At 48.1% G+C, this 21140-nt stretch overlaps 1 protein-coding gene across 3 annotated transcripts in view; it reads left to right on the forward strand.

Moving 5' to 3' along the window:
• The window catches only part of RTN3 (reticulon 3), a 41247-nt gene extending 20360 nt beyond the window's left edge, over positions 1-20887 (forward strand). For 2 of the 3 annotated variants that reach the window (XM_075006089.1, XM_075006090.1), the window contains 6 exons: positions 13104-13311; positions 14520-14658; positions 15930-15999; positions 16585-16631; positions 17012-17070; positions 18932-20887. In XM_075006089.1, coding sequence (XP_074862190.1) covers positions 13104-13311; positions 14520-14658; positions 15930-15999; positions 16585-16631; positions 17012-17070; positions 18932-18977 — 569 coding nt within the window. In that variant the 3' untranslated portion in view covers positions 18978-20887. Of the gene's footprint in view, positions 1-2674; positions 4946-13103; positions 13312-14519; positions 14659-15929; positions 16000-16584; positions 16632-17011; positions 17071-18931 lie in introns of all 3 variants that reach the window. The other variant, XM_075006088.1, reaches the window with a different exon arrangement.
• The last annotated feature ends 253 nt before the right edge of the window (positions 20888-21140 follow it).

Here is a 21140-nt window from a genome sequence, read left to right on the forward strand (position 1 = left end):
ATGAGGGGTGTTTCTTGTGGTGTGAGGAGTCTTGGGGCACCTTCTAGAAACAGGTAGAAATCTTGGAACGCTAGGCAAAAGAGACAGTCACTGTCTTCTGCCAGTTAAAAGCCTTCATTTAGAGTTCAGGAGCAGTAGGTTCTGAACATTAGACGTACAGGAAAATAGTTTCTTTTCCTGTTCTCTGTTAGCTTGCACTAGGTTTCGATAGAACTGCTGCGTACAAGCAGCTTAAATTTATGGGCAGTTGCCCGTAAATCCTCTCATACTCTGTCCAACCTCCTCCTTGTTCAGACTTGGATTACTTGAATATGCACAAGTGCTACACTGAGTAAACTGTGTGTATTCTGTTACAAATGCATGGGATTGGAAGGAACTTCAAGTGGACCCCCCTACACTAATGAAAGACCAAGTAAAGCTAGACCATCCCCAAAAGGTGTTCTTACAACACACTATTGATGGGAATCCAAGACCTCCCTTTGAACTCATGGGAAGCTGTGCTTCTTGTTAATTTTATCCCTCTTTAAATAATCAACTTTCAAAACCCTTTTTAGGATTCGCTAGTAGTATTTTCGTATCATTGCAGTAGCAAGCTCTGTCAATATCTGCTGTTGCACAGAATCTGCACAGCAGTTAGGTTGTATCCTAATGTGTTACTTCATTTATGATCATGCTGGCAATGTTAATCCTGTATTAGAGGCAAACTTTCATGGATGAATCTGTATATTGCCTGAATTTGGATTGTAAAGCAGTGTAATGTAATGCTTGCATCAAAATTGACATTCATAACATCCTAATAGACGTTACTGGACAAGCTAGAAATACATGTGCAGAATGAACCTCTCTAGTCCGGCACACTCTCGTCCTGCAACATCCATAATTCAGCATGATTTTAGTTAACCGGATGACCACTTACTGTAGGAGTGGCCAAGTTTCCTGTGATCCCATAAAGTTTATTTACAGCCACCAGTCCTGGCTCTCAATGATCTGTGCTGTTATTTCATTATAATTTACCCTAAATGTCTTCTGAGAGCTCAGCATACAGTGGAAATGTTGGTAATGCTACTAGACAATACTGACCTTCAGTGGTCTGGCAAATTTTCTGTCAGGTCCCAAGCATGCTGGACTAGAGAAGTTCAACCACTGCAGTATGTTTTTAAAAGAAAGGGCATTTTTGCATCTTTTAGCAGAGAGGGAGGTATGGCAATTTGCCAAACTCAACAGATGAGGAGAAGTGTGTGTTATCTAGGTATAAGCTAAACTATTAAAATAAATGAGACAATTTTTTTTTCTAAACCCGTTGTTTAAGTTTTATGTTGGGAAACCTGTTGTGGTGGCATTTAGAAGGTAGTCAGCTTCATCACAGCCGTCCTAGCACAGGTGTCATCCTAGCATTAAGGTTAAGACTGAGCTCAAGGGTTTATTCCTCGTTATATCAAACAGTTCAGTATCAAACAGCTGTTTTAATGTAAATAAAATATACAACATCCATGTGAAATCCTTATGGTTCTGCATTGAGCAGCTTTCTTCTATGCTGTGTTTTTCCAAAGCTCAACTTGGCATACAGCACATTTTCCCAGGCATTTGCTCTGATTCATCTTGTATGAAGTTGTTTAGAAGCATATCAACATGACTGAATCACTAAAACTGCAGACATACAGACTCAAATCATGCCAGAGGCATGCTCTCTTTCACCTGCAAAGGGATTGGCTCCACCCCTCCTCTTTCACAAATATAATTCCATTTGCAGGGAGTGATTCCCCAATAACTACATCGCATGTAGCCAAGGCTGGTTCTCTTGGTAGCACAGTCAGAGAAACTGCTCTAAGCAAATTTGCAAGATCACTAGGTAAAGCTTTGGTCATAACCACTCCAATCTCCTTGAGCTTTGATGTGCTATGGTAGGGCATGCAGCCTATAAACTCCTACATTCGTGACCTCAAGTGCTGTAGATAAGACACCAACTTTGGATGGTATAATCAGATTGCCTTTCTAGGCACTAATGGAGATGGGACTGTGCCATTCGAGCTCTACGGGGTATGTTAATGAACATTCTTGCCTTCCTGCTTCTTCAAGTGCAGGTCAGAACTATACCCACGTGTTTGAGTAGAGCAAGGGAGGACCAGTTGTCTTCTACACCATACACAGCTAGAAATAACTCCTTCCATTTGCTGAATTGAACAGTTCGGGCAGCAGTAGCTGGAATGCAGGTGTTGTGATGCACTCAGGTGTTTTTCAGGGGTCACTTTAATTTGGGTGATGAATTTAGGCTGTCTTATTGAAACAGTACTATTTGTATAGCAGTCCCATCAGTGCCTTAAGTAGCACGCAGCAAAAAATTCAGACACTTAATTTGTGTTCCTTTTGTTAACCTCAGCATGCTCCTCCAAAGTGGCTTTGCACAGTTAATTTTGCAGGCCTTAACACCCATCTTTATGTGCTAGGAAATCACAGCTATAATTGGGCAGCTTGGAAAGTATTGATGTACATTGCAATCTCGTGTGTGTAAAGTGGCGTTCCTGTTCTACAGCTGACAGTTCCATGCATGTTTGCCAAGCCTGGTGTCTCGGGTCCTCTCTTTTCCCTCTAGATCCCAAGAGTGCATGTTGCCTGCTTGACGTTTAACTTATAACTGCACTCTGTGAATTTCTCCCTCTCTCAAATCTTGCCTCAGAGGGCACAGCTTCTCCTCTCTCTGATAAGGCAGCTTCAGGGATTCTGAGATCTGAAAATCAAACTCCTGGCTTGACAGCTTGGGTAGACAGCAAGCTGCCTCCCTTAAATGAGGTGAAAGAACTGGTGGTTGCTGCAGACAACAAAAGAATGGATAGTTTTCGTGGGCCAAGTGCAGATTCTGAAATAGAGGCAGCATTCATTGGGTCCCCTGGGTCAGCAGGCTCCCCATTTTCTGTTGGAGCAGAACCTCATTCCTACAGTCCAGTGATTTCAACTAGTTCTCCCGAACAAACTGATGTGAGGGGCGCCACTATCTGCCTGTCGGAAGGTAGTAAGTCTGAACAAAGCAGACATAAGGACCAAGATTTTACGGACCAAAACAAGAAAGGCACTACAGGCAGTGAATCCAGGTTTACTTTCCTGGCTGACCAGAAGCAAGATACTGAGCAACATCTGATGAAAGGTGCGTCTTCACATTCTTGCATTCCATCTGGTGGGGAGACCACTATGGAAAAAGATTCTCCCGAATCGCCTTTTGAGGTGATTATCGACAAAGCAGCCTTTGATAAAGAGTACAAGAATGCATTGATCAGCAACTCTAGTGATCTCAGTAGCAATTGGGTGATGCACAATGAGAGAGAGCTTCTTACAGATATCCCAGAAGATAGCATCTGTGAATTCAAAGTGAAAACTCGCAGCGGGAACAGCATTCCAACAGGGCCTGGGCTGTCACGCCAGTCTTCAGGTACAACAGCTGCATTGGAAGAAGTGTCCAAATGTGTACGTGAGATGCACAGCTTCACGAACGAGCTGTTGACCTGGGACTTGATTCCTAAAGTAGAGCATTCTGACAAGATTGGAGAAACCTCAGACCTATGTTCAGTGTCCTCCAAAGAAGCTGGCAACACTCCTGTGCAGCGACCGGGCAACAGAAAAGAAGCATGCAAAGCATCCTCCCCTCATCCTGTCACCATCAGTGTCCATCAGAAAGACAGCACGTATACAGGCTTAGCATCACCTCAGTTTGAGAGACATGTTCCTTTGGACCAAGAAGCTGTTAAACTGAAGGCTGCTTCATCTGTCACAGTTGAACTGAAGGCTGATGGGAGCTGGCCAAGTTCTGGCCTGGCTGAAATCACAGATGCAGATAGCTCTGGTGAATCTGATGATACCGTGATAGAGGATGTGCCAGTAGAGCTGGCCTATGGAAATGAGAAGCTTGTCCTTCACCCCACTGATAGCAGCAAGGCACCAATGGAGAAGCTGACCTTTGCTCCAGTTACTGCTGGTGAAACAAGAGACCAGATAATAACAAGTAATGCAGAAGTACCTAATAAGTTGCACAACTACAGCAGAGAGGGCCTTTTGCCCACCAAGACACCAGAAGACAATCAGGGATTAATTGAAGATTTTGAAACTATACAAGTTCATCCAGACAATGTTGGAGGGAGTCCAGTTGCTGAAGCACAGTCTCCCAAGTTATGCACTCTAAGCTTGACATCTATAAATATGCAGCAATCAAGCAGCTGTGATCCAGGTCTTTTTGGGAAACCACTCCAGGCTGCTGAAAGTCTTAGCATTTCCCCAGTGGGAGCTCCACCAAAAGATATTAAAAACATACCAAACGAGAGAATCTCCCTCTCTCTGCCTTTGGGTAACTTGGAAGAGCAAGAGCATCCAGATGCCTTAAGTGGGGAGCACTTTGTGGATTTTATGCAGGAATGCTTGAAGTCCAAGGGTAATGACTCTCTGGAGGACCTGACAGAAACCTTCTCAGCGGCTGAAACTGCAGATCGAAAAATCACTCCTCCAGAAAGAGCTGTTCCTAAAGATGAGGTAAATAAATCAGATGTGGAAGTGGATGGTGGTTATGCTGTGGGAAGCATCACAAATGACAAGGGCAACCTCCAGAAACCTTTGTCTCAAAGATCCTGCACAGTAGCTCAAGACTTTGAGCAAGAGCAGTTGACAATTAAGGCCCTCAAAGAACTAGGTGGAAAACTGAATGAGACGCAAACTCCAACACAAAGCAAAACCTCCCCACTGGAAAATGGAAAACCAGCACAGGCCCTTGACACCTCAGCATATGCTCAGAAATCTACCTTGGAGATGAGACCTCTCTGCATCCAACAGCAAAAGGATGTGAAGCCTGCCCCTACCACAGCTGGGATTAGTACTGGTGGTGAAATCCCCAAAGAAGTGGGCTATGAGAGTGTGGCTGGCTCTCCAGTAGAACATGCCCTAGGGAGGCTACTGACTGGGTTTTCAGGTAAACATTTTATATTGGAAATACAATACCAGTTTCTTGTCCTTATGTGCTTGTCAGACATTCACCTTGTTAATTAATACCCTTAGAAGTGTGGCTTTACAAAGGAAACCAGCTAACTTGCATTGTGGGTACAAGAGCCTATCTTGGGTTCTGGGTGATTCTAGTCATGTTTTTCTCCTTCCTTGAGAACGTTTCTTCGTTAATGTCCAAGTGCATTCTACCATTCTCCAAATAAGGCTGTTTGCTTGCTAAAGTCTGTCTTGTAGTTTGACATTATACCTTTATAGTGAGTGGCTTGAGCAGCTCAGTCCCTTTAACTTATCAAAGCAAAGGGTAAGTGGTGTCTTGATCAGTCTACATAGGGAGCTAGAAATTTGATAGTAGGCCTTTCAGTTGAGCGGCAAAGGTATGGCCAGATCTTATGCTGAGAAGCTGATGCTAGACAAATTCAGTCTGTAAATAAGGTGCAAATTGTGAACAGCAAATTAACCTTTGGAACAATGTACCAAGGGCTATGGTGGAATCTCCATCACTGGCAATTTTTAAACCCACATTGGATGTTTTTCTGAAACGTTTGAATCAAAGCAAATAGGAATTGATTCAGGGCAGCCCTGCGTGAGTGAGCCTCTGTTAAACAGGAAATCTGACAAGATCTCAGAGCTCCCTTTTGGCTCTATAATCTTGAATCTACTGCTACCTGTTTCTGTACTTTCTGAATGCCTTCCATGTAAAAATCACAAGTAGCGGTGTCACTGGTGGATTGCATAGGGTCTTGGGGTCAGCACTCTGCTTGGGGGTGTAATTTGGGGTATGGGAAGTTGAAAATAAAAACCCGTTGCTGTCCATTCCACCAGTACGTTTGTTGATCCAGATGACACACACACATCAAATGGCCAGTTGTAATAGCAAATACTTGTGGCCACAAACAGTTCTTTTAATAATTTGAAGCCCCTGGGGCATTTGCATCATGTGGTTCATTTTTTAAATGACTGCTAACACAAGCACTGATTATTTTGAAAGAGGTTATTGTGACACTTTCTTTAGACAAAGGCGTGCCTTGGCTGAGCAGGGAAGCGTGTACTGTAAAGAGGTCTGAATAGAAACTCTGTTGACACTTCCAATGAGGTTATGCTGGGAAGAGCAATTTTAATCTGGTTTTCAGAGCTCCCTCCTGTCTCTGGTGTATGGGCCGATATATAACAACAAGGGTATTGGGAAGAAACTCACTCCTGGGTTATTGCTAGGTGCAGTTAGTGTCCATTCAGGAGAGTGGAATGGTATCGTTGACACAAGTAACGTTTCAGCTAATGCAAGGGGTTGTTGAACTGCACCTAATGAAATCGCTTCTGTCGTTGGGGTTCAGGGTGACGATCCCATTTCAACTTTCAGATGCAGGCTGAGTGCAAGGAACAATTAAATATTGGCAGGCTCAGAGTGTGGTGGTTGAGTTTGTTGGAGGTGGAACCCAGAACATGTAATCTTTGAGAGCTGTGCTTTCAAAAATTTTAAGATACGAGGCATTCTTCCCTGTGATTCAATGGAAGCAGCCCTGGGAAAGGATACTGAGAGTTGGGAAAGGGTGTAAACACCATGACTAGGGCCAGATTAACACAGGGTCTTAAGGGGCTGCATCCCAGGACCCCAGGAAATGTTCTCTAAGCTGCCAAAAGTCCAGATCTTTTAGCAGGGCCACATTAACCTAGAGACCTGGACTGTGGCCACTAAAGCCCCTCTATTCATCCTGCCTTGCCTGGTGAAGAGGAAGGTGACTCTGCATGCTGTGGTCTTGCCAACCCCCCTAAACACATACCTCTACTGGGCTGGAGCTGCAAGTGCAAACCTGTAGAGATTGGTGGGGGGGAGGGCTCTGTCTGCATGCTGCCTTCACCTGCAGGTGCCACCCCTGCAGCTCCCATTGGCTTTGAATCATGGCAATCGCTGCAGCCAGGGACATGCAGGCAACTTCCAGAAGTGTTGCAGGGCCAGGGCAGTCAGGGAACCTGCCTCACTTGCTGCATGACCAAACAGGAGCTGCCAGAAGTAAGCCACCGTCACCCCAAGTCCCTGCCCCAATCCTGAGCCCTCCTTCACACCCTGTCTTCTGTCTATATCCCGCATCACAACCCACCCCAGTGCAGAGCCTGCTCCAGCTCCCTAACTCCTTCCCTGAGCCTGCTCCTGCACGCCAAACCCCTTAGTCCCAGCTCGGAGCCCCCTGCCGCATGCTGAACCCCATCATTTTTGATCTCGTACCAGAGCCTAGGAGAAATTCCAACCCTTCCCCTATCCACATGCAATTATTTCCTTTTAAACTGGGAGAAAGACTTGTATACAGGGGCCCCACAAAAAGCTAATAGCCCCAGGCCCACTGAAGAGTTAATCTAGCCCTGTGAAGAACAGTACAGTTATTTGGGAAGATGACAGAGAGAAATGGGGTGATCTGTATGGCTCCAAGGGAAGCAGTAAATACTCGTTACTTGGACTGGGCATTAAACAATACATTGTAACGAGCAATTCTGCATCTTGCATTGACAGGCAGATGAGACCCTTCTATACCCAGTTCCTGCGACTTTTAAATCTCCTGTACAGCCCCCGTAGGAGCTGGCGCTAAGGTAACCGTTGCAGGAGCGTTCGTACGTGAATGCATTCTGTGGTTTTATATGACCTGAATGATTTGCATTCCATTATTGATCTTGCATTCACAAACACAAGGTCAGGAATCCCACAGTGATGTGGGGAAATAATGAAAGCTTAAAAGATGATTAAAGCCAAGTGGAAGTTGAGCTTAGCTTGACAAACCTATTCACCTGGGATGTGGACAACAAGCAAAACAATGTTGTTGGGTCAATACTAGACCACACATCACCCATAGGCACTGCTTTAATCAAGTGTAGCCAGCCTTTGTAGAATTGAGATTTTTGCAGTGTGTTCATATGGAAGGGATCCAGGCACCTGATATGGCTGTTGTGCTGAGAACTTTATCCTTGGATGCTGGGCTAGGAGCATGTGTGTGTTTGAGGGACGTATGCATTATAATTTCTGTATAAGAAAGATAGGTTAGGAATCACCAACCAAAATCCTCTGTGGTGAGAACGTGACCAAGGCAGTTACATCCCCTCTGTATTTCTTCCTGATGGCACTGTGGGAAGCTGGCTTTGTTCTCCTTTGTTCTGGTGTGGTCTAATACTTTGGTGGTTCTTGGCTTTCACTCTCTCCAGCAGTTCTGGTAGCAGAAGCTATTCCCTTCTGCGTTGTATGTGAGATTGACAACCAGGCATCTCTTCATAGAAAAACTATTTTTCTGCAGGTCAGGAGAGAGCAACCCATTTGAAAAAGGGCTTTTTGTAAATTTATCTTTGGCCAGTTGCCAGGCTCCTTCCTAGCGCGGAGAGAGCGCCTCTCCTGTCTCTCACAGTAACAGCCTTGTGCTGCTTTCTAAATGCCTCCTCTGTCCACTTCTGAGGGCTCTGGATCTGGCTGGGGACAAATTGTAAAGAGCGAAGAAGGCTCCATTAACCTATTTTGATTCCTGTGCAGCGTAGGAGCTTTATCCAAGTGGTGGGGGTTTTGTTTTGAACCAAAGGGGTTTGAAGCATCTGCCTTCGCAACCTGAGCAGTTGGTCCTGTGTTCACAGCGCATATGTCATTCTCTGTGTATGCTAAAGGAGCACAGGCTCCTAATATGGCTGGCTCCTCCCTTGCAACCCACCGCTTTCATATTTCACTTAGCTACAGGAATCCAAGCCAGAATGTGGTATACACACGAAGGTGCAGCTGATTCCAGCCTGTGATCCACAGACCAGCTGAAAGCTGGGAATTGTAAATAGGCAGGCAAAGACAGAGCATGAAATAGAATCAAAGTCTGCTGGAGATTCTGGAATCTTTCCTTTACCTCTGATCTGAGTTATTGCACTTCCCATCTTCATTGTAATTCACGCATCAGCCCTGGCTCTTTACCTTGTTCAAGCATTAAGGGGAAAAACTAAAATGGCTAGTTCTCCAGCAGCCTGTTATCTGTCTTCAAACCTAGAGATCGGAGATTGTTCTCACTTCCTCTCCTATCACACTTCCCTTTTGGCAGCTCTGCTGCTGAAAACCAATTCTGCCAAGCTGCTGGTGCAGAAATGGTCTGGGAACCGTGTTTAAGAAAACTAGCACCCTTTATGCTCTTCCAAAGCAGCCAGAAAGCTAGCTCTGTGCTCAGTTTCAATCCGGAGATGTTAGAAGGGAATTTCTAAAAACATGCACTGCACTGCCAGGTCTGTTTTTTTAAAATAAGCTGTCACACTAGCAGGGTTCATCTCTGCATATTCTAAAACAAAACAAAACAAAAAAAACCTTTCCTGTCATAGTAGAGGCTTCACCAGCCCTTCAGGTAAATGCATGTAAAGCAGGCAAGAACAACACAGGGTAAACACTGGAAATTCCACCTTTTTCTTTTTGTTCTGCCTGGAGCAGATTTGAGTGGCTTTCTTACGCAGCTTTGTCTGAGAGCATGGATTAGTGCCAGTCTGCTGGGAGTGGTGCTGACTGACTGGCTGCCCATTTATAGTCTCTCCTCCTTCCTCCGTGCTCCCCCCCGCCCCCCCAGCAGCCTGTCACTAGTAGAATAAATAACAGGAGAAACTGGTTGAGGACTGCTACTGCAAATTCTTCCGCTCAGTGTTAGTTCTTTCCTCAGGCGGCCATTAACGCCAGTGGTGCCCTCTTCTAGCAGAAGCAGGATACTGCAGGGAAAGCAGTACGGGAGGTTCTCATTAGTCCAGGTTTTGTTACTAAGTAATGCAACTTATGGTGAAACAACTTATAAAGGGGAATTAATATCCATAAGAAATAGTGTAATTAGCTTGAGATATGTTCCCAACACACACACTTCACACACATGTGGTACATATAAATACCTATAACCTGGAAAAACCAGTAAATAGAAATAGATTACGCAAACACAGTACTGTACAGTATATTAAGAGAAAGTATGCGCCCTTACGATGCGTTCGCTTCAAAACTTAGACAGTAAGAATGACAAAGGATTGTGGTGTGATGTCACGGCACTCTACAGCAGGGATGCGGAAAGTGTAGGGGCACAGCCCCTTGGGAGGGCATGGACTGTTTTATGGGGGCACAGCAAAATGCAACTCCCTTCAGCTCCAGTGTCACTAACGCAGGGGTCAGGGGAAGAGCTGTGTCTGCAGGAGGGAATACAGGCAAGTCACGTGCCCCAGCCATTCTCCCTTGCAATGGGACATTCCCCTTGTGTGCTGGGAGGGCAGGTAGGCCCTGCCGCTTCCCTTCAACCTGGCACACAGGCTGCCCCTGTGAGTCCTCCCCCTGCACCCCAGAAGGACACTGCACACCACCACCTCTCGACAACCCGGCATGCAGCCTGCCTTTGCCTCCAGCTGCCTTTGTTGGGCAGTGCAGCTGTCTCCTCTGCCTCCCCCTCTGCTGCCTGGCTGCACTCTGGTAGAGTACAGGACCTGTACAGGTTGTACGTCTTATCCAGCATCCTTGGGACCTGACCCGAGCCAGATAAGAATTTTCCGAATGAGGGAAGGTCATCTTCCCTCAGCACCACCAGCTGGCTCCTGATTGATTGCAGGTCCTGGCAGCCGGGTCCCAGCTTCTGGCTGCCTCTGGGTCCTAGCATCCAGCAACCACAGTGGCTCCCCACCAACCACAGATCCAGGCAGCCTGCAGCTGTTCACACCACCCCGTCCACCTCTGGCTCTCTGAAGCTCCCTCTGGTTCCCTGCTGGTCTTTCTCCTCACCCCCCCAGCTTTCCATGGCTCCCTGCTGGCTGCCCCTGGCTACCTAACAGCTTCCCGCTGCCACACCCCGCTCACCTCCTCCCGCTACCTGCTGGCTCCTCCCAGCCCCAGCTTCCCATATCTGCTTGCCACTGCCCCATGTTTTCAGGGCTTGCTTCCAGGGACCCTGCACTACAGCACCTGACACCCAGCCCGCAGGTACGTTCCTAGCTTTTGGTCCCTTGGCCCCCAAACAATGTAAGTGTGGATCAGTGCAACTTGCAATGAATTTACTTTCATGAATTAATGAACAATGTATATGTGAAACAACTTACAGTGAGGTGACTTATAATGAGGACCCCTCTGTACCCAGTGTGCACTTCCTACCAGGAGACATTATTTGCAAGAGCTGGGAAAGCAAAGCCCATCAAGTCTCGGGTGTACACATAGGGATCTCCTTTATTCTGAATGGCGAGTAAATCCGGGGCATGGGCTGAGTTCCCTAACTGTAGTTTTAAACAGCTGTTAAAGACATCCACTTATTTTAGAGTAGAGTTTTAGAGAACAATTTGTGTTGCAAAAGTTGATCCAAAGATAATTGCAGATGGTGCTACTGCGTTGTACCGAGGACACGTAACCCATGTTATCAGTACTTGGATACCCCTGCGTGAGCACCACAGACCAAGCCGGGGTGTGCAGGGGCTGATGCTGCAGACACCAGCGTATGGTGGCTGAGTACTCAGAAGGCTGTCTAAGGTGGGATTTAGCCTGGTATATTGTCTCTGGGCGAAGATGAATGGTACTTCTCTTCAGTCCCCCTTGGGTAAATCTACAATGGGTTGCACTGAAAATGTGATTGGGGGAGTAGTGTAATAAGTGGATTGTGATGACTTCATTATAGCTAATAGGCATTTTGATGCTACCGTGGCTGTTTCTAATCTCTGGAGCTGAGCTTCCGTCTGCCTTGCGTGTTTCTTTTGCTAGGACTTACTCGGCACCAAACAGACACCTCTCTCATTTTACAGTCAGCGTCCTCGACTTACAGCCTTCCTCCTGTAGGGTGACCTCTGCCGTCTGCTCATATTTCTTGGTGCATTGCTGTGTGGCCTTGCTCTGTAACCCTCCAGCAAAATGACAACACCGTGCTGCAATCTCTCAACCATTCCTAGGCCTTTGGGGCACAGGGCTGACTTCCTGGGACGTTCTGGTTTGGAAGGACTGGGATGAGACGGAAGGAGAGGCCCTTACCCAAACACCAGTCTTCAATGATAAAGGAAATGTGCTGCACGCAAACTTGTGTGCTGTTCTTTAAAGATTGATTTTTAAATTGTCACTGACTGACCAGCAGGTATTTCCCTGCTCAGACTGTCTCTTGTGACAGCTTACTTTGGACAGTCTGCTTCTTTTAGAGGGTAACATTGCCTAGCAGGAGAGGAGGATGGGAGGTCCCAGCTGTGCTGCTAATGCTGCTAATATTGTAGAGTGATGTCATGCAAACTGCTTAACATCTCTGCTTCCTGGGTAAAAAGCAGACCTCACACTTGCCTATCTGCTGAGTGCTTAGAAGCTAAGAGAATTCTGCCTTGGCTTTGTTTCCACTTGTCTGGTTTTGAGTCCAGCTTTGTGTTCTGTGAGAGAAGTTGTATGGAGACTCTAATTACCTGATGCTAAAGAAACACCATTGGAAGGATTTTCCATTTTGGTTTCAACTCAGATTTTCACACAAGTTGAGGGAAGCCAGGCTGCAGCCTGTTTTGTGGCTCCTTTGGGCTTGCAGGAGCTGGGAAACTGACCAGCCTCAGTTTCCTGGCTCCTGGAGTGGTGGGGACCTGGGGGCAGCCTGATTCCCCACTCCCTGGGGCTTTTGGAACCCAGGAAGCTGACCAGCTGCATGATTCCCAGCTCCCTACTGCTTAGGGGACCTGAGAAACTGACCAGAGCAGAAGCCTTGGTCAGTTTCCTGGTTCCGGCCTGTGGAGGGGAGCCAAGAAGCAGTGGCAGCCTGGCTCCCAGCTCCCCTCCACTCCTTGGAGCCAGGAAGCTGACTAGTGCTCTGCTGGCTGCTTCCCAGCTCCCTGCTGCTCCAGGGACCAGGAAACCACTCCTGTCAGGGGCAGCAGTCACGTTAACCCAAGATATGCTCAGTTTGGGTGTGCATATTTCTAGGGTTTACTTTATACACCTGTTTGATGTTGTGTATATGCAGTACATTCATGGCTGTGAGTGGGCCTCTGGGCCTGTTGTTCATGATGTATGGTGCAAGGGAACCAATGTTATAGGCCCATAAAGCTACACCTCAGTGAGAATTACTTAACAAAGACCTGCGCTGTCTTCCCTACCGTCCAGCATTCTTCACTGTTTTTACCCCCACCTTCATAATTTCTCCTTGTTTTGTCCCTTTGCTTGGCAGTGCACGATTTGATCTTCTGGCGGGATGTGAAGAAGACCGGCTTTGTCTTTGCCACGTCACTGATCATGCTGCTCTCTCTGGCCGCCTTCAGTGTCATCAGTGTGGTTTCTTACCTTATCCTGGCGCTGCTGTCAGTCACCATCAGCTTTAGAGTCTACAAGTCTGTCATCCAAGCCATACAGAAGTCTGAAGAAGGACATCCATTCAAGTGAGCAAATCCTTCATTCTTAGAGATATGGCCATTGGACAGCCCCTCTGGTTACCACACTAACTGGCCACAAGCTCTTCTGAATGTGTTGGCACTGGCAGAGTGGAAATGGGAACTAGGTTGATCACACAGTGCCTTCTTCTCTTCTCTCTGGTTAATCTGATCCTGTGCCAGGAGAGCAACTGCCCTTCAGTTAAATACTGTCCCACGCACCAGCACCACTACACAGAATGGAGTGTCTTGGTAATACTAGCTGCCAGTGTCCCCTACTGGAGTGAGGGCTTCTAGCAGCATCATGATCATTATACGTGCAGCAAAACTGCTTAAACTCCGTGAGGTGTGTGTATGTTCAGCGAGGTCACAGTCCTGAGGAGTAGCCAGTCCCTCATTGCTACCATAATCAGGCATACTTTAGGCTTGTCTGAACCTGGAAGCTAATCTGCAATGAAATCGGATGTGAATTTTGAAGTAGATTAGCAACAGTTAATTTGGAATTTTGGAAGTAGATTAACATAATTTGGAAAAGTGCTTTTGTTCCTTATTTTGCCAGTGTTTTGCAGCTGAGAAGATTCCCAGGTTAGTGGAGTTACAGGCTTTAGAACCTGATGTCAGTGCATTCCATCTTATATCGTGGTGCTTACATGCTGGGCTCCATTCTTGCCTCAGAGCTGACAATCTGTGAGCTTTCTCACAAGCACCTCTCAGCATCAATATTCGTGTCAAGGTTACAGTGAAGGGTCTGCACATAAGCAGTGCGAATGCCAAGAACTACTAACTGGATCAGAGCCACAAAGTTCTGGAGATTTACCGTAGATTTACTGGGATGTTCTTCCATACTAATCCTGCTGGTGGCACTTCATATATGGCACGTGCTTCAAAGCAAGTGTGAATGTGTTTGAATACCTCTCCTTCCCTCAGTTTTCACTCAGGATGGTGCTGTTCCAGTTCCGTATCTCAGGCCTTTCTCCCTCCCTGTCTGGTTGTAGCAAGTGTATCGGGTCTGAACTTTCAAGGGTCAAATCCCACATAACATTTGCCCTCCTCCTGGGTTCCTGGGATGTAATAGGATGAAGCTCTATTGTCTGAGCTAAAGAATCCCTTAGATTATAAGCAATAGCGCATTCTGCCTCTGTGCGTGGGGAAGGGGTGAGTCATACTGTTAGCATAGGGCTGATGTGTCTCAGTGGGGACAACTCTCATTCTTCCAGAGCCTACCTGGACCTTGACATCACTCTGTCTTCAGAGGCCTTCCACAACTACATGAATGCTGCAATGGTGCATGTCAACCGAGCTCTCAAACTCATCATCCGCCTCTTCCTGGTGGAGGACCTGGTAGATTCTCTGAAGGTGGGTGAAGGGATTCCTGGTAGCTGGGGATCTTGTTGGGCAGTGACTCTTCAACAGGGAAGCCTGGCTCTGGTAATACCTGCTTTGGAGACTCTTCAGCTGTGTCTACGCTATGAGATAAAATCAAATTTAAAGTCGTTGGCGTGATATTAATGGAGTTAGCTCAATATTAAAGCATCACTTTCTTCACTGTAAATACTGTTTGTTCAAATTAGTGAGCCCTACTACTGATAACAGTGTCGATATTAATGGAGAGGTATTTGTAATTTAAAATGTCAAAGGCTTGTGTGGAAGTGCCATGTATTGAATTCAAATTTATTAGTCTCCAGAAGTGTTCCGTCACTGCTATGCAGTGACCCTCCATGTATAGCCGCTTCCTTCTCCGCTGCTCTCCATGCAGGTGCGCCGGAAGAAGGTCACAAGATGCCTGCAAATTTTTGATTGAATTAGAATTTGAATTCTGCAGTTTACAGGCCTGCAAATATAAAGGTCCGAACGCATGGCTGACGAACCGGGCAGAGGTGGACAGGGCTGTTAGCACAGCTGCCCGCTGCTACACCAAAGTCCGCAGAGGACACGCAGCAGTGGAAACCCGGGCGGGTTTTTGGGAGGGCTGAATTCTGTTACTGGGTGCTCTGAATTCTGGGACAGTGCTTTCCATTCTGGGATTCTAACATGAAACACCCCCCAAGCAACTGGGCCTAAGGCACTGTGGGATAGGTACCACGCTGTCAAACTTGCATAGAGCAATGGGTATGTGGAAAATCGACATGGAAAAATAGTGGGTCGAATTTCAAGAAGGTCTGTGGACACTTAAATTCAAATTCATAAAAACGAGGTTAAAAAATTGAATTTATTAAAAATCATATTTGTCTCATAGCGTTAGACACAATCTTCCTTATAGAGGGAGCTTTCCTTCGAGCGCAGCAGCCCAAGCTGAATTCTGGGCAGATCTGAAGTGGGAAATAGCACCACAAACAGCTGAGCCAGAAATCAGCGAGACATACCAGAGCTGGAGGAAGGCAGTTAGTAAAACAATATTAGGACTTTTCATGGCAGCGACAAGGAGTGATGTTCCCTGTCCAAAGGGTTTGGAATCAGTGTTCCTGTGACCTTACGAACAAAGCAGAACTCGATACCAAAGGGCCTGGATCAGCTTTCAGGGACTTGTGCTCTCATGTAGTACTGATCTAGTCTGCACGGGGGCAGGTGAGCGCTGCTTGGCAGTGTGGCCAGGTCCCGTTAACAAAACTACACTGTTCCCTTTGCAGCTGGCGGTTGTCATGTGGTTGATGACTTACGTCGGGGCTGTGTTCAATGGGATCACCCTCCTCATTCTTGGTAAGAGAGCGGCTACAATTCGTGAAGGCAGCAGGTCTCTGTACAGAGCAGTTCCCTGGACTGTGTAGCAACTTGCCTGTTTCACTGTCATTCAAGGGGCTTATCCAGTATACATACGTTCAATTACATGGACCTCAGCATCAGCTTCTAATTGGTCCATCCTTAACCAATGGACCCTTGGATCTTTTACAGGCCACAGGGGTGCCAAGCGTGCACACACACAGAGCATTTACTAATGGGTATAAATGAGCCAGAAAGTTGCCCCAGTGCTTAGCATGCTAGCTTGGTACCTTGGAGACCCAGGGTCCATTTCCTGTTCTGCCACAGATATGCTGTGTGGCCTTGGGCAAGTCACTTACTCTCACGGTGCCTGTTAACCATTTGTACAATGGGAATAACAGCAGTGCCTTGCCTGTGGGGTGCTGGGAGGATAGTTCCATTAGAGATTCTGTGGCACTGAAGTAAAGGGAGCATGTTGAGATATTGCAGCACTGCTTCTGCACCTTACACAAGGTAGTATGTTTCCATGTTCACACAGTGAACAAAGAGCTATTGTCTTCCCTGTGACATGTCTGTCTCTTGCAGGGGAATTGCTGGTTTTTGGTGTCCCAGTTGTCTATGAGAAGTATAAGGTAAGTCACTGCAGTCTCCCCACACACATGTCATTCAGCAGCCTGTTTGTCTAGCAGATGCCTAAGGCACTGGAAACCTCATAAAAGACCTGCAGTGGACTTGGTCAGAACTGCATTTGAGGCATGTGGATTTAAAACAGTAGCTTTGTAGGAGTTAAAATGCAGATACGTAAGGAGTCTTCATGGTCCTAGCTAAAATTTGCCTGGGCTAAGTTGGTAGCTACATTACAGCGGTCTGGTCAGAGTGAGTGTGGTGGCTGCTGCTGGCCATAAAAGATAAACTGAGGCAGTCGTTCAGAGACCTGTGGAGGAAAGCGCCATTGCTGTCTGTTAAACACACTACTTTTTCCAGCTGTCCTAACCTGTTGGTTCTTTCCTAGACGCAGATCGATCACTACTTTGGAATCGCCCGGGACCAGTCTAAGTCAATTATTGCAAAGTGAGTCCACTCAGTGCTTCGCCAGAAACCTCACTGTCAGAATAGCATCTCCCCTGTCACCTGAGAGCAAGGAGTCCCTGGGCAGAGGGCTCATCCTCCCCTGAGGACAGAACCATCTGTTGTACAACAACTAGCATGGTGGACCTCTTGTTAGAGCAATACAGGCCCCAGATGAACTGGACCAAGCTGTTGAAAAGAGCCTTGGCTGGGAGGCATAGCTGGTAGGGGTGAGGTGCTTGTGACCTGCTGACTACATCCAGATCGTGCAAGTTCATTGTCTCTTCAGGTTCTCTGGGCTCATAGGGCTTCCTGGGAAACAAGTAGGCACACAGGGCTAATGTGCTCGATGCTGGGGCCTGGTTGCTGGGGTCAGATTGTTTGGAAGTGAAGGTTTGGCCTCCCAGCTGGAACATACTGCTCCTTGCTTCTGCTGCAGAGGAGAAGCATCTCTGCTGGTAGTACTGGGGGTTGGCACAGCAGTCACAGCTGCTGGGCTTGTTTCCATCTGATGGCCCAACTTCCTTACCCTCTGAGCTGCATGTGGTCACCTTGAGGGCTAGCCACAGGGAAGAACCTCACACAACCCGAGCTCTGCCAGTGGGAAGAAGCCTCAAGCTTCCCTCCTTGCCAATCTCTTAGGCCAGGGCGGGCCTTAATTTGCCATGGGATGTGGGGCTACTCGGAGGATTTGGTAAGTGGTGAGGAGACACGCCTTTCTATGATACTAAGGTGCGGAGTCTGGGATGGGGATTGGGCTGCAGGAGGGGGGTTGGATTCTGCCAGGGAGTTCTGTAGGAGTCAGGGGTGTGGGGGGGAAGGGCAGGACAGAGATTTTGGTGCAGGGGGAGTTGTGACCGGGGTGCCAAGGGCAGGCTTTGGCCAGGAGGTGCTTACCCTAGGTGGCTCCCGGCTGGTGGCCAAGCAGGTCCCTCAGACTGGCTCCCCAGCTGTCACGGTCCCACGCATCCCTCAGAGCAGCTGGCTGCTGGGGCCAGCATGCGCATTCTCTGCATTGCGCTCCTTGGAAGGAAGGGGGCAATGGGTCTCTGCAGGCAGCACACACCAACAGGCACTGCCCTTGCAGGTCCCTTGATGGGAAAGCAGCCAATGGGAGCCTGTGAGGATGGAGGTGTGGGGCGGGTACAGATGCATCCCCCGAAGGGCACAGCACACAGAGAGAAACACTGGCCCCCGCAGCTGGCCACTTTGACAGCATGTTGGGCTGCAGCAGGCAGGGAGTCTTCCTGAAGTTCTGATGGGCTGGAGCCAGATATTTGGCGGGTGTATTTACCCACCTGTTAGGCGGGGCGGCAGGGGTGCATGGTGGGCTCTGTGGACCGCACTTAAATGGTGAGAGAGCCCCATGTGGTTCACCAACCACCGTTTGGCCAGCCCTGCTCTAGATGTCTGACTGCTATTGACTTGCAGGGGGAGTTGGAGCCCTTGAAAATAACCCCCTTGTACCACTCTCCCGTAGCTCCCAGTGTGGGCCCCACCGTGCTGTCCAGCCCCCTGGGTTTCCAGTCTAGTGTGAGTCTTCCGCAGCTGCCATGAGCTTTCGCTAAATGCCTCCCTGAGTGCGGAGCATTTGGGGCGCGTGATGCTGAGCAGAGAGGACAGAGCCACATGGGACGATCCTCAGTAAATCGAGGGCAGTGACACTCCCGCTCATGGCTGCAGGGCTGGAACTTGCCACCATGAAGCATGTGTGTCTGCTGCCTGAGCAACAGCCTCTGATCCAGTCACTTGTCGCCTTAGAAACATCTCACGTGCTCCAACCACTAGGCTGTCTTAAGTTAGTGAGCATCCAGCGGAGCTTGTGCCCCTTCAACTCACCTTCTTCCCACTTCTCTCCCTGTAGGATCCAAGCAAAACTTCCAGGAGTGGTGAAGAAAAAGGCAGAATAAGCTGGGGGTGGGCTGCCCCCCCAATCCAGCCCTTACTAAACTCCATACGATAGTTATAACATTGTTACTTGTACCTGTGAAGGAACATGCTGAGTCAGCTTGAGCCTGCATTCCAAGTGTTTCTTGTTATTTGGCATTTGCTTTTCTAAGCCTACAACACTGGGCTCAGAACATGCACCAGACTAAAGGAGACCTGCCGTCAAAACCATTGGGGGAGTCTCAGCACACCCAGCCGATTGTATGGTCTGTACCCAATCACGGGGACCTGACCGGTGCCCTGAACGCCTCTGTTCCTTTGGGGTTCCCGGCTTCCCGCTAGGGCAGGGTGGCTCTGCTCGACCAGACGCTTTCCTGCCTGCCAAGGGGAATAGCTGCAAGGGGGCGTCCCTTGCGCCCTCTTTTTGGCTTCCTGCACTTTCCTTGAGCAGTGCTCTGTGGTCTCTGCTCCCAAAATACTCTCCCAGCTGGCTCCTTGGGGTTAGACGCTCATACTCAGAGGCATGGAGTGGGAAGTCCAGGAAAATGCCCCCTCAACCTTGCTGATCGAAAGGGGAGGGTTGTATCCCTACGTGACATCAGTTCTATGCTTTAGTCTGGTTCATCTCTCTCCTCTCCTGTTCCTGCGATGTGCTCCCCGGCCCGGTCCCAGGTTGTACCTTTTCTTTCTTACTATGAGATGAAAATGTCTGTATCTGCTGTACACTGCTACAAATGTGTAGAGGAAAAACAACATCCCTCAACTCTCCCCCGAACTCTGCATGCGACTCCTCTGCTGTCAGAACCCCTATCTCGGCCCCTGGAGGGCGGGTGACCACTGAGAGCTGGACTACTGAGGCAGTGCCGCACGCTGCCTTGCCTGTCTGCCATTTCGGCAGTGGGGAGCAAAGATCCTTTTCAACCCCAGCTGGGCAGAGCAGTGATACCTAATAGGCTAGTGTGCAGAATAGCCGTAGCGTGGTATTTTCTTTTTTTTTTTTGTACAGACTCTTAATTCACTGAACTTCCTTTGAAGGTAGCTTTGAGTTTCCTCTAGTGGGGCGGAGTCAGTCTTTAACCAGTCTGCCCTGCCCCAGTGAGAGGTGGCTGCCCTAAGAGACCTAGCCCAAAAGCCCACTTCTGTTGCTTTTTCCAGGGGAAAAGGGGTCTCTAGCTAGCTGGTGCAGAAGGAAGTTACCCAGTGGATGAATGAGCAATTCTGGGGACGGGGGATTCTCCCCTCCCTGGGGTAAGTTTAGTTTGGCGAGGAGAAGGATGGCTTTGTTGGCTCCTAATAGTATCTGCTGATGGAGCAGGGGCTCTGAGCCCTGCAGGGCAGAACTTAAGCAAGAGATACAGCTCTGCCTTTGAACTGAGCCCACCTGACCCAGGATAGATTCAGTTGGATTATTGCAGGGAATCTGTCCTCAAGCCAGACAAGCCACGCGCTGGAGCCATAGGACTTGCAGCTGGCTGGGCAGCTGTGCCACTGTCTTCTTCCCAAGGAAAGCTTTTGAGGGAGGTGGGTGAATGCAGGGAGTTCAAAGCCTCTTTGCTCCTGCCCTGATCTTTTCTCAGCATCACAGCAACAAACCACATTTCTGGCTTTCCTCAGAGGAAGCTGCACTGATAGCCTTGCCCTGAGTCCCCCTCCCCGGGACCTCTTCTGCACTGGAAACCGTTGGCCCAGTTCTTAACGTCTGTTCTGTTACTGCTGTTGTGAGATGTTGAACAGATCTTTGTGCCAGGCAATTTGTTTTTTTTTTTTTAAAGAGAACCTGTAGACAAAAAAACGGAAACAAACTACTAATGATGCTCTGTGTGTGGATGTGTGTGTGCGTGCCGCATAAATTACAGTAGTGCCCCGGGAGCTGATCAGCCCGGTTCCTGTCAAACTGCAACTGATGTGGTATTAATAAACACCATGGACAGGTCCCCTGGCTTCCTTTCCTTGTGTCAGTCGTCCCGGGAGCTTGTCAAGGGGGAGCTAGTGGGTGGGATGGAGTTAGCCTCAGCAGCTGGGATACACAAGTTCACCAGAGCTTGCCTGTCTTTGGGGAGGCCGAGCCTGGGTGGAATTCTGGCTCTCTTCCCGCTGTCACGGGGTCTTGGACCTTCTTTTCAGACTAGGCTATTAAGCACCTTACCTTAGAGTGAGCTGAGAATCGTGATGGACAGCTCCACTCC

This window comes from Carettochelys insculpta, chromosome 11, assembly GCF_033958435.1.
Source record: "Carettochelys insculpta isolate YL-2023 chromosome 11, ASM3395843v1, whole genome shotgun sequence".
Classification (NCBI taxonomy): Eukaryota; Metazoa; Chordata; order Testudines; family Carettochelyidae; genus Carettochelys; species Carettochelys insculpta.